At 42.3% G+C, this 13,410-nt stretch overlaps 1 protein-coding gene across 1 annotated transcript; it reads right to left on the bottom strand.

The window, feature by feature from the left end:
- Positions 1-437: 437 nt before the first annotated feature.
- Positions 438-9,419, bottom strand: LOC137472950 (NELL2-interacting cell ontogeny regulator 1-like). The gene is made up of 4 exons (XM_068188501.1): positions 9,259-9,419; positions 7,058-7,200; positions 5,273-5,361; positions 438-1,164 (listed from the first exon to the last, which is right to left on the bottom strand). The coding sequence occupies exons 2-4, from the start codon at positions 7,179-7,181 to the stop codon at positions 1,093-1,095; spliced, it is 285 nt and encodes a 94-aa protein (XP_068044602.1). The 5' UTR covers positions 7,182-7,200; positions 9,259-9,419; the 3' UTR covers positions 438-1,092.
- Between the last annotated feature and the right edge of the window lie 3,991 nt (positions 9,420-13,410).

The raw sequence follows: 13,410 nt of genomic DNA, 5'->3' as shown, positions 1-13,410 counted from the left end.
CCTATTTCAAACTTGTGAGTGGACACAGTATCTTACAATAAAGGGAGAGAGGTGAGGATGAAACATCTCAGCTTTCAGGTACAAAAGTCTTTCTTCATGGCTGAAACAGAAGGAGCAGTTTCCAAAGGCAGCAACAAGGGAAAACCAAAACATTTGGAATTCGGTTCATCATAGGATGGACCAAATATGTGTGACCTAATCCCTGTGTTTCACTTGAAGCAAAATAAGGCACAGTCTTATAAAGAAACTTCTTGGCACTGCATGGAGCTGTCCTTCAATGTGATGCTGAGCAGATGCAGGTGGCAGCATTTGGCACAGCTGGAACTGGCCAGGCTGCCTAGTCATACCCTGATTCTCCTTTTTACTCTGCCCATTTGCCCTGCTAAAATAAAGCTACTTAGAAATTCACTAGGTTAAGAATGGGGTGTTCAGGGAAGGAAGGGAAGAAACCAAACATTTTAGTTAAAGAAAATAATACTCTTCTTCAGGATAACAGAGAGCTCAGCACTGAGATATAAACTGTTTTGATCCAAGAACAGCAGATGTGTAGCTCCTCATGACTCACACCCCATTACAGCTGCCAGAACTAACATGTGCCTGAAGGTGGGCACAGCACAGACAACAAACAGAAAGGACTTCATCATCTTTAATACACAGGCAAAGCCTACAGAGACTACAGGGTGATGTCTCAATGTAACTGGGTAAGTTGCCACAGACATATGTTCATATTAAAGACAAAAAGCAGCTGCACGTGTCTCTAGGGCACTGTTCTCCAAAATTACCTTGGGGGGTACACTTGGCAAATTCTGATTTAAACATCAAAGCAGGTACATTTCTCCCCCCACCACCCTATTATCAAGTAACAGATTTACTGAATTGAGCCCTTACTGGCAATCCAGCAGATGTGAAAAGAGGGTACTTTTTTAAAAGGGTACTTTAAAAAGATACAGAACAGACAAATACAGACACAGGCCCTAGTTTCAGTACATTGGGGCATACATGCTTGCCACATGAACTCCATAAAGCTGTATTTTATACAGCTGCATTTTAAAAACTGCTGGACAGGTGAGCCTCCTCAGGGGTCTCCAGGATTCAGTTCAGTAGGTTGGCAGCTACGCAGTCACACAGATTTCTCTTTTCCACCTGAAGAAGCAGAGTTTCTGTCTATAAGAGGCAGGAACAACATCATCAAAAAAACAAATGTCAGCATTGTAAAACTAGTTAGTGCCCAAAGAAAATTCCATTTTATTTTTATTCTACAATTTGGAACAAGTGGTATGAGGTGAATTTTGGGGTAAAAATCAGACTTATTGTTTACTGCTCTACAAAATTATTTTGCTTTTGTGGTATTAATTAGCATACCAACATAGCATTACTTCCTGTGACATGGAGAAAGTTATTTTTCTTTCTTATAATCTTATTTCAACAGCACAAAATAGAGCATAAGCTCAGAAATTCATCAGAGGCTTAAGCCCCCTCCCCACCCCTACCAAATCCTGTCAGAAATTTTATTTTACTTAAAAACCAACTCCAAATTTAAAATTAGACTGTGACTCTCATGGAAGAAATTAACTTCTTCTGTTTCTCTTTAACTTTCTCCTGATAATACAGAACTTCAGTAGTTACTGATAATATGCTTTGGAGCCTAAAACAGATGAGGGGTGCTGAGCTGGCATGGAGCCATCACAATTCAAACACGAGATGAGATTCCTGGCTTCTTTAAGGAAAAGGGTCCCAAACTGGTGAAAGCAGAAGTCTCTGGGTTCAACAGAGGTCCATCAATATCAGGAGATCTCTGTTGCCCACAGATCTCTGGTTCTGAAGCAGCGAGGGTGGATTGGGAACTTCTGAGAGCTGGAGCTGGGCATGATCTGAAAGGCTGCACCCTCTCAGCCTTCCTTTGTGAGAAAGGGTTGGGGACCAGGGAGGGGACAGCAGGGTACATAAGGAAATATGGGAATCCTTCCTGTCTAGCACATACACACACACTTGGGTTTTCCTGGCTGTCTGGAGCACTTGTTGCTTCAGTAGAAGCATGATGCAGCAGATATGTTTGACATCAACATCATATCTTCACCTCAGTTTGTCTATCATGAGCTGAAGCTGTACCTGAAAATCAGCCTGATCCAAGAGAATTCCCCCTTTATTGTCATGGGACAATGCTGAGACTTCCCCAGTGGCTGTGGGAAGTCCACTCACTGAATTAATCCCCACTGGTGGAACCAGTTACACATGGGAAAAAAGGCATTATGAAGACTACCAGCTCTAAATGCCAATCAAACCCATCCTTCATCTGCCTGACTTGCAATTTCTGTGTGAGATGGAGTTGCCATGTGATTAAAGGCTGTGTTTTAAGAGCTGTGTCATCCATTGGCCCACATCAGCTAAAGGCACTTAGAGCAGAGCTGGGCTGAAGCATCCTGCTCTGCACTTGCCTTCTTAGTGCAGGAAAAGCCATCTGCTACTCAGGCTTTTTTTTTCCCCAGATGATAAATATTGGGGAAAAAACCCCACAACCCTGTGGTTTTATATTAAATCAGGTATCACTTTTGATTGTTTCAGCTGTCCTGCAAAGCTGAAAAGATCTGGTCAGACTTTGCTAATCATTGAAAAGACATTCAATCACCACCTTCTCACCACCTCACTGACATCATTTGCCATGGTTTGAATCAGGGAGGTTGACAGCATGCCAACATTTTTGGAGCTGAGCCCCAAGGCTGCTTACCATCTTATATATCTTTAATAACATTTTCAAGCCTTTCTTTTTATTTTCAGGGACACATCTAGCTTACTGTGCTTTAAACATTCTCAACAACCACAGACAGTTTGTAAAGCAACAAAGAGCAGTGGCTGTGGTGGGAGCAGCTCCCTCCCAGCAGCACAAGGCTCCTCTCCCCAGTTCATGATCACATATGGCACTTTGGCTGAGTGGTGAACCACAGATATTTGCAGAAAATACTGCCCAGAGATAATTCTCACTGACAAAACAACTACTCCAGCCTGCTCTGAGGGACCAGCAGCAAGAAAAAACAAGACAGAGAGGGGTAAACAGATCTGATATGTGTAGAAATCAGCCTGTCAGAAGTGGTCTGTGACCCTTCTGATGCAGCCAGCCTGACAATTGGTGAGGGACCATCACACCAGGGTGGGTTACAAATACAGCCAGCATTGGAAAAGGAAGGAGATCCAGTCGATGGCCTTCATGAAAGGCTCTGTGACCTACACCAGAGTCAGTTTGCTTTGAGGCACCATGTAGACCAACCCAGGGCCAAATGAAGTGTGAAAGCTCTTGAGCAATATTCTTGTGCAATAAAATTAGATACAGGCTTCCCCTGTACAGAACTGCAGGGTAAGATGTGCAGGAGGAATTAAATGACAATTTCCTCTCTAAGCTTTTGGGAATCCCTCCCCCTCCAACAGTTAGGAGCTGCTTAGTCATCATCTAACAATCTTGCCTGCAAGCAAAGGAGAGTTTTTCAAGGAAATTTAATGTCTCCTGTGGGAATATTAACAAAGGGAATTGTATTTTCAGGGACAGGACTATTTACCCCACAAAGCAGCAAAACAGACTAAAATAGTCAAATGTGAAATATATGTGGCTGAAAGCAGTGATCCTAAAGCCCTCAGTTTGCATTAAATTGTGCCACAGCTGAATAATAAAAGCGAGAATTAAAATACCCTGGAAGACAGTTCCAAGAAGTCCTCAACTGTTAAATATTTCCATGTCTTTTGAGGACGTAGGCAGAATTCCTAGCTTAATGACTGGAATAGGCCTGTTCCAGTCATGGGGAACTGAAGGATTTCAATATGAATTTAATTATTTAGATTTTAAAGTAATAGGTTTGTTTTCATGGGAATATATCACATTTTCAGGCTTGCTGTCAAATCTGCAAGTGTGAAAGCCAATAATAGGACATTAATCTCAACTGACTTTTTCTCTAGCCTCATTTTATATGTTTGGCTGTATTTTGTTTTTATTTTTTAAGAAGTATTAAAACATGCTATCTTTGGTGTTCTTATTGCTATTTCTGCTTTGGACATCTGTGTTTTATAAAGTTTTTCTCTTGGTCTGCAAGCTGAAGGCTTCATAAAGGTCACTGCCATAGCCAGACACCCAGAGAAAACTTCAGGAGATTTTGCATCAAGATGTAGAAGTTCTGATGAAAAGTTCAAAGGTTTGTAGAAGGAAGAGGCTTGCTAGAACCACTTTACAGCACAATCTGAACATCTTGTTTGGGCTGCATAAAGTGCTCAGCAGATTCATTAGTAAGATTTCTTCATGAAGCCCAAAATATATTTGACCTGTAATTATTGAACAGATTTTGTTTAGCTGTAAATGTGCTACATACCAATCTGGTTCTGCTGGAATGTTTGTTTTTTTGTAGTATGTCACAATTCAAGGCATCTTCATTCATGCATTTGTATTTTCACCTAAACATCAAGGACCCTGCTTGAAGTAACCTCAAATCATTCCTCAAAGTCAATAGTTCACAGCCTTTGACCTGTGAACAACCTTGACCATAAATCAGAACAGCAGAAAAGTTTCAGTGCCCTCTGTTGAACAATCTGTGCAGGAGTGTATCTATAGCACTTCAGCAAAAGGGCACACAGGAGGTGGGGACAAAGCCACCCTCCTGGGACACCACCATCTGACAGCAGCTGGGACACAGGTAGGCACAGATTGCAGGCTGCAGCAGCAAGAGACAGATTCAGCATCCCCACAGAGGGCAGGGACCACCCCTGGCAGATTCTGCACACTGACTGCAAGCAAAACAAGTTTCATTCCCTATGCTGTTCTACTTCGTGGCATTTCTCATCATTATGAAATCACAGAAATGTAAAAACTCTCTATGTTCCCTCCCTTAGCTTCTCCCCAGGGATAAAAGCATGTGCAGGGGAGTGTTTTATTTTAGTAGGCTTTCTTTTTGGGTAATAAATATAAATTATACTCTCACCTTACTCCCCCTGACATAAAAACAAAGGTGTGTGCTCAGCATTTGGAGTGAGAAAAGCAGCACTAATGGCTCTAATTTGGCAAGAGAAGGGTAGTCAGTTCACACTTTCCTATACTTCCTACTGTCTCTGATACCCCAAAGCAGAAGAATTCCACGGATTATTGCATAGAGAGGTGAAATGTAATTAACCAGCCTCACCTTAGAGCATAGAACAGCACAATTCACTAAGTATGCAAAATCCATCCACCTTATCTACTTTTATCTACAGAATTTTCTTTTATATTGAAGAAAAAAAAAGACATTTAATGTTTCCTTACCCTTGTGTCTAGATTATATGCTGTCTTCTTTAAATCCTGCAGAGCTCTCTGCATGAACTCAAAGGCATGGCAATCAACACAGGGGCGGCCTAGGAGAGCATTCAGTAGAGAATCATGACTGTATGGCATGAAGAATTGACTAGAAGGATTAAACAGTGATTTTGAGTATCAGAAAGAGCTACAGAAAAGAGTCCACAGGGTAAGTACTGATGTTGGTACTCCTGAACAACCCAGGTAATTTTAATTGGTTCACTGTGATGGTCCACCCAGTCTCTCAATTATAAAAGAATTACTTCAAATTTACATTAATATTTTTCTTCCTGCTATATTGCTGTTCCTCTCTTCCTTCCACAGCTCATTGTATGGAAACATTAAACCCTTAACTTGAGCCTTTCCTTTGGCTCCACTAACCCTGGGTACATTTTCAGCTTTATCATCAGATTTTTCAGAAATTATGTCTGAAAACATGAACCTGTTCCCTAGAAAAATCTTGTCTCCTGATATAAAAAATGTGAGCTCTAGAAAACTAATGGAAAAAAACTGACAATATCATAAAGACAGACCACTTCAGCCTCTAACTTTGAATATGATACAGCTTTGCCCAAACAAATGCCCTGTTATCAGCAGGCATTGCTGGGAAGCAGAACTGCTGCAATCTGGATTTACTGGAGTGTTTAAGAGAGTGTTCCCAGATCCAGACACTCAGACTGAAGGCAATGAAGCTTGCTTTGCCCCGATCACCACGTAACACAGATCTGTGCCCTAGCAGACAGCAAATACAGAGAGCACCAAACATCTTGAACTCATCAAGCTCACCAGACAACCTCACCAGAAATACTGCACAAGAGAGAAATTCTGAGCCCAGGTTTAGTTTGCTCTTTGGGTCTGCTGTGAATGCAAGGATGGAATCTAGGCTAATGTTGGAAAATGCTGCTGTGCCTGTGTCCTGTCTGTAAGCCCATTTTGCCAACACTTGGTGTTGGACTGTACATGTCCCTCACACGATGGACAATGAGCTTCCAGCTCACTGAGTGAGTGATCTGAGTGCTAACCAGCAACCAGGAATTCTGCCTGCTGGAGAAAGGGAGCCTGCCAAATTCTTTAACTGGCTAAGAAAAAAAAAAAAAAAAAAAAAAGATATAAAACCTGCACATTAAACAGTATTAAAAGACCTGCTCCATCACTGTTGCACCATCACCCAACTTCAGTGCTACTGTATTTACACTGGACCAAAGGAGAGGACAGCAGTTTTTCACATCAACAACTTGATGCAAGGTCATTATGCTTATAAAGTAAAATAAACTCAACGTAGATCAGCAAAGAATTAGTTGGGTGAAGGCCCCAAGATTAGGTGTTGACAAAACGCTTTCTTGGCATCTAAATTGTGAATTTTTAAAATAAAAATTTATGACTTTAAAACAGCAAACATTCTCAAGAACAAAATATAATGAACAGACAATGTCAGCTGAAAAAGAACAAGCCTCAGTACAGTCTGTGAAAAGCAAACATGGTGACTGCTAGCACAGAAAGGTCTAACACAATGGACAAAAGAAAAGGTGCAGAACAGCGGCAGATTTCAGCAACGAGCAAGACAGCAACAGGCAGAGAGTGAAGAGCTTTGGATGCAGGAGCAAAACAGCACTGGTAGATTATCAGGCTGTGGTTTTAAAACAATGCAGGCAAGAAATCTCCAAAATAGTTTAAATTATTTGGGCAAACTTCAGAGTCCTGCAACATGAGAACTGCAGTAGGGGCTATAGGAGAGGACTGCAGGGTGGTACATACTTTCAGCTGGTATGGCTGTTCCTGCTTCTTGGTCAGCTCTGACAGGCTCCGTGACAAGTAGTGCAACCACAAAAACTAAAGGAGCTGTAAGGATGGCTCTCCTCAGAAGGCAGGGTGCCAGCATCTTGGGAAGGGGTGCTTCTCTCCTTGTCAAGAGACATAAACAAGTTAGTGAAGGAACACTACAGATACACAAGGGTTTTGTTACAAAGAAATTAATGCCCCTAATGGCTAAAGCATTGTCAGCCTTCCTCTGAAAGGAAACAAAATACCAGAAGGTCTAGAGCACGGAGAAAAGTTCTCTGTACCTTTCCAGAGTGTACATAAAACTCAACTGTGAGAGAACATCCCTACACTAGATAAGAAGCCCCTAAAGTGTCCTTGGTTTCATTTGAAGGCCAGGATGCCAGCGGCTTTGCCTGTTCTGTGACTTTTTTCTAACTACACAGTCACAGACATGAATGTGGAGAGCTGGTTCACTGTTATACTTTGAGATCAAAATTCAGGGATTACAGAGCTGGCTGAAACAGAACCTGGAAACAAGGTCTTTGGCCTCTGGCTTGCTTTACTGCATCATCTTTTCACAAGTACAATAACCAAAGTTAGCCACTAGCAATACACAGCATGCTAATTATAAAAACTCCTTTATGAAAGTATTTGAAGGAAAAGACTTTTATTAAACCTCCACAAATTCATAGGTAGAATATCTAATGGTAACTATCAAAACTCTTTGACCTTCTCTTTCCCCTCCTAATCTGGGCTTCAGGCTATTATTTGCAGCCATCCATTTGTTCTTGAACACCACAGCCAGGCCCCACCATGCCCAGACCTTGGTACAACTTGGTCCAGCAACAGTTCCCCTTCACCAGAGGCAAGTTTTTTTATAAGTTTCAAATTAAATATTTTCTTGACCCAACAGGTTGCAACCACTTGTTAGAGACTTCAATCCAAGCCTCAAAGCCTCTGGCATGCTGCTAGGGAGGTCCTTAGCTCAGCCAAGTTTACCTTTCATTCCTGTACATCAAAATGGAAGAAAGACAGACTAAAATAAGGCTAAGTTAGGGCAATACAATAAAATTCACATTAAAACTTCTTTCAGCTAACTGTGGGAAAGCAAGACAACATCCTGCCTCTTTTGGATTTTCAAGTTGGTGCTTACTGAGCAAAAGATACTGCATAAGAGCATTAGATCTGCATGTACTGAATGCAAGAGTACAGCACTCCCCAGAACAGATTGTATTTCACATTTAGAAAGGCAGTAGAGGAAGGCAGGAAAGGAAAGGGTTTTCCCCATTTTGCCACAAAGAACAGAACAAAAATGTTCTTCAATATGTGCAATCCACCTTTTCAGACACAGCTAAAGTGAAGCTACAAATTCTGCACAAACACTTGCAGCGTGTGCAAACCAGCAATTCGGCCAGGGAAGGAGCAGCATTATACACATCCCTTTCTTGTGTTCCTCAACCTAAACACGAGAGTGGGGACTGGTTCAGAAGCAAGAGATAAACATGTACAACTAGAGTCACAGATATACTTGAGCCCAAGGCAACAAAAAGATAGGGTAATATAATTTCTATATCCTCATATTGGGTTTCCTGTTGCACCCAGTATTTAGATCTGATGGGATCCTTTTTTTATCTCTATCATCCCTAAAATAAAGGGATGAAAATCACTACAAGTGGCTTGGGTTTTCTGTTTTAATTAATGGTGTTCTGCAATCAAAACAAGTACAATCAAAAATACCAGTCTTTGCAATAGGATGCAGCAGAGTAACTCCAAGTACTAGTAAATTAGGACAACACCAGCCTCTTCTGGAAGTACCTGATGAAGAAGCCTCTGCTCAGCAGGAGCAGAGGCTATGCTCATGGTTGACTATGAGTACTACAAAGGTTCAACAAAACAAAACAGACACACTACTAAACTTTCTTTGGGTGTCTTACCCATCACCCATCCCAGAGTCAGCTCAGCTTCATATGTGAGCCCCACTGCAAAGCAACTGCTCCTCTAGTACAGCAATCATCTTAAATCACACCTAACTCCTGCTTCTTAGTTATTGCATGGGAATTTGCAAGGAATAATCATGACAGGCTTACAAGGGTGGTCTCTTTCTGCAGTGCAGCTGGGAACAGAGACAAATCTATGCATGGACTTCTATGAAAGAGAAAAGTCACCCCCTTTAACAAAGGAAAAAATATCAGTACCTGATCTTTCTCTTGTCTTTGTGATGGTTTCTTTGAAATGGCCGCTGCAAACTGCTACGAGAACAAGTGCAGCATTTCTGAGCATGTGCACTGTCTCTTCTTAACCTTCTCTGAAAGAGGTTATTACTATGGGGAGATTTCTGCCATGGCAACAATGCAGAGCACTGCAGCACGCAGCGCAGATTTAAAGAGGCACGGCTGTGTAGCCCAGGTCTGGGGAAGGATGTTTCTGCTCTGACATGCAAGACCCAGCAGTAACTCACCCCCTCTTGGTAAGGTTTTTAAAGCCCAGGCCATTTGATTAATCTCTCTTGAAGTCTGCTGAGTGGTTTTCCTGAAGTCTGAGCAGCTGGATGGGGCACCTGGTTCCAGCAACTTGCTTCCCTAGAGCTTGAAAATCACCATGACAAGCTACAGCTGCTTTATGGGAGATGAGGAGAGAGTAGGGATTGCGCTCAGGAATTGCTCAGAACACCGCCTGCCATTGGAGTGGTTCTGACTTATAGGGGTCATAAGCACTTGTGCCTGCTTTCCCAGGTGTTTCTGTGATTCCAGTCCCAGGGCTGCCACGAGCAGCTGCAGGCACTAAAACTCTGAGTGGGAGCTTGAGCCCAAAGTCAGAACCCCTCTTTTCCAGCCTGCACTTCTATCCCCCCTTCAGTGCCCTGTGAGCTGCACTGCAGAACAACACTGACTGCACTTGCTCTGCATGCAATAAAACAATGGAATGAAGATGATAAAAGCGATTTTGTCAAATGAAAGCTAAGTTCAGGGATTACATCACCCCCCAAAGCCATATTTCCCATCACAAATTAGACACAGAGAGAATGAGCCCAGCTGAGGACAGGCACAGCACTGAGGAGCATGCACAGATCTTCAAAAGGACTGTGCACTGTGTTTGCTTTAGCTGATTCAGAGGAGACCCAATCTTCAACAATTTCCTGGTGAAAATTGGGGTCATTCTGTGCCCAGAAAGGTCAGGCACACAACCTTTTTTTTCATGAGCAGAAACCCCTTCTCAGAATTATGAGTGAATTGCTGGCTAACATTTTTCTTTTCAACTTGCTCTATATAACCTGTCTCTCCTGTATAGCCCAAGAGGAATGGTTTGCTCCCAGTAATTCTGGTAAGTAAGTAAGAAGCTAAAATCTCAGCTTGTTCAGTGTGTAACTATGCTGCTGTATGAAGTTACAGCATCCATGAGCAGAGTCAGGAGGGGATTAATTATAGTACTGCCATCCTTATACATCACTAAAACAGAAATCAGGAGAAGAAAATTTTTAGAGACTCTTCTTTTGGGAAAACAAGATTTAGCATTGTAGAGATAACCATTTAGTCTGATTTAGTGGTTTCCTATACATAAATTACAAATGCTAAACTTTATTCATGATCACTCTCCACTCTCTAATCTCACACCTTGGCCTGTCTTCCTGATAAATAACATAGATATTCATATAGACACACACACACCACCTGCCCCCCTCTCTATGTATGGCTTTTCTTAGCCTGATCATTCCCAGTAAATCTGTTCTCCTGAATCCTGTGCTTCCTCTATCACAACAGTAACACCAAGCAGCCAGTCCTGGTACCTTGGGTGTTATCACTGATTCATTCTTCTAGACCCATGCAATGGGCTTCTGATTCCACTAAATAAACTTCTAAAAATCTATTTCTGCCATTCAGATGCTAAATTGCTTGCTCTAAGCATCCCATACCAAGTATTGCAATCTCTCTTCTTTAGCCTTGTCTTAGATCTATTTATCCTTCAAGGAACAACTTTAATTTCAGCATTTTAAATACATTTCCACTTTATTCACTTCTCTCCACTCTGCACTCTATTAAGCACCAGTTTTTCTCTTCACTGAAGCTAAAATTTTCTTAAGTGGAAAATATCAATTCACCAAGGAGGAGATCTTCCATATAGGAGGTAGACATTCCATTCCAGGACATTTTTCATAGAATCATAGAATGTCCTGAGTTGAAAGGGACCCACAATGATCAACAAAGTCAAACTCCTGGCCCTGCACAGCACCATCCCCAAGAGTCACACCCTGTGCGCAAGAGCATTGTCCAAACCCTTCTTGAGCTCTGTCAGGCTGGTGACCACTTCCATAGGGAGCCTGTTCCACTGCCCAACCACCCTCTGGGTGAAAAACCTTTTCCTAAGGTTCAACCTAAACCTCCCCTGACACAGCTTCAGGCCGTTCCTTGGGTCCTGTCACTATCACCACAGAGCAGAGATCAGCGTCTGTCCCTCCTCTTCCCCTCACAAGGAATTTGTAACTGCACTGAGGTCTCCCCTCAATCTCTTCTTCTCCAGGATGAACAGACCAAGTGCCCTCACCTGCTCCCTGTATGGCCCCTCCAGACCCTCACCATCCTCATGGCCTACTTTGGGCACTCTCTAATAGTTTAATGTTTTTCTTATATTGTGGCACCCAAAGCTGCCCCCAGCACTTGAAGTGAGGCCACCCGAGAGCAGAGCAGGACAATCCCCTCCCTTGTTTGGCTGGAGATGCTGGGCCTGATGCCCCCAGGACATGCTTGGCTCTCCTGCCAGGACACACTGAAAAATTTTGAATGTTTGAAAGTTTTGAAATTTTTATTTGGAAAATGTTTTTTAAAATATTATTTTGACAAATTTCAAATTTTGATAATTTCTGGCTTTCTGATTCAGAGTTATTTGTTTTTTAAACTAAGATTAACACAATAAAAATATATTGCATAGTCTGTTCATAGAAGTGCAGAGTAGGAACAGCTCTCATGTTAAAGTTATTGAGGCACAACCCCAACAGAACATTATAAACCCAACAAAAACTTTCCTTCTCTTATATCCCTCATGCACAAAGCACAGGCCACAGAGATGCTAGCCCAGGGACACCTGAAAATTGGAAGTACAGACCAGGACTGGAACTGATACAGCACCTGCACAACACCCTCACTGGTGTGCCCAAAGTTGCAGTGGTGCTCATGAGGCACCATGGGTTGAGTGTGAAAAGTGACATTTGTGTGAAAGCTGGAACAACTTGACTCCCCAGCTGCCCTTGGGGATCATTCATGAGGAAAGCAGAGAGAATTTATAGCTTCTTTTCTAAAATGAATTCTAACACAATGGATTTTTTTTCAAGATCCCCACCAGCTAAGAAACATCAAAGCACTGTTACTGAGATTTCATTTTTTTCATCTTGATAGCACATGTCTTGATACTATAAATATTTCTGTGGGATTGGAAGAAAAGCTCGAGCCTTTACCTCTAAGCCTCTTCACTGCTTGGTCTCTCCTTGGCTTTTAAATCTAATATCCTGTCACTACAGAAAACTTTCTCCCTCACTAAAGAAAACAGATTCTGTCATTTTTCCTGGAGACACTTTTATGTTTTCTCATAGCCTGCCCCCTAAATCATGGCAAAAATCTCCCCACAAGGTACCATCTTGTCTTCTATCAATCACACTTTTATGCTTTACCTCTGCCACGAATCCCACGAAGGAAAGCGTGGGGATGAATCTGGCTGGGGCAGTGGATGCCATGCAAACGTGTTTGTCATAGCAGTGTGTCCCTGCCCCACACCTCTGTCTGTCACCCCTGTCACCCCTGCAAGCCTGGGCTGTGATATCTCGAGGGCAGGGCCTGTGTTTGCTCTTGTTGGCACAGCACCACAAGGCTGGAATGTTGATAGAGGGCTGCAGGCACATGTGATGTACAATAAAGTCAAATTACCTAAAGCTGGTCTCATTCTCCCACACTCTGATATATGAGCTATTCACAGAGCAAGCCTCTGATTCTTTTCCTTCCAATGTAAAGCTCTTGGGATGTGTCAGAGTGACCGAATTAAGAAGCGAAGCCTGCCTTTGTTCCCTGAACAGGTCTCACCTATCTTGGTAGCAGCAAATAATTGCAATTGTTCCTCCTTCCATTTTCCCCACCAGTAATTTTAGGAACAATTTCCTTGTCACTAAATCCAAATCCCACAGTCCCCATCTGTCAGAGTATGGATCGCCTAAAGTCATTCCAGGATCCAAAAATCTTGAGTTTCAGCACAACCCTAAGGCTGGGCTCACATCCAAGTCTGACTTTTCCACACAGATCTTAGGGAGACCTGCACTGTCAGAACTACTTACTGCTTTTTGGATGAGATGCTAAATTGGGGTCATA

Source organism: Anomalospiza imberbis, chromosome 4, assembly GCF_031753505.1.
Source record: "Anomalospiza imberbis isolate Cuckoo-Finch-1a 21T00152 chromosome 4, ASM3175350v1, whole genome shotgun sequence".
Classification (NCBI taxonomy): Eukaryota; Metazoa; Chordata; class Aves; order Passeriformes; family Viduidae; genus Anomalospiza; species Anomalospiza imberbis.
The sequence above is the reverse complement of the archived record's forward strand: the minus strand, read 5'-3'. Positions and strand labels throughout refer to the sequence as shown.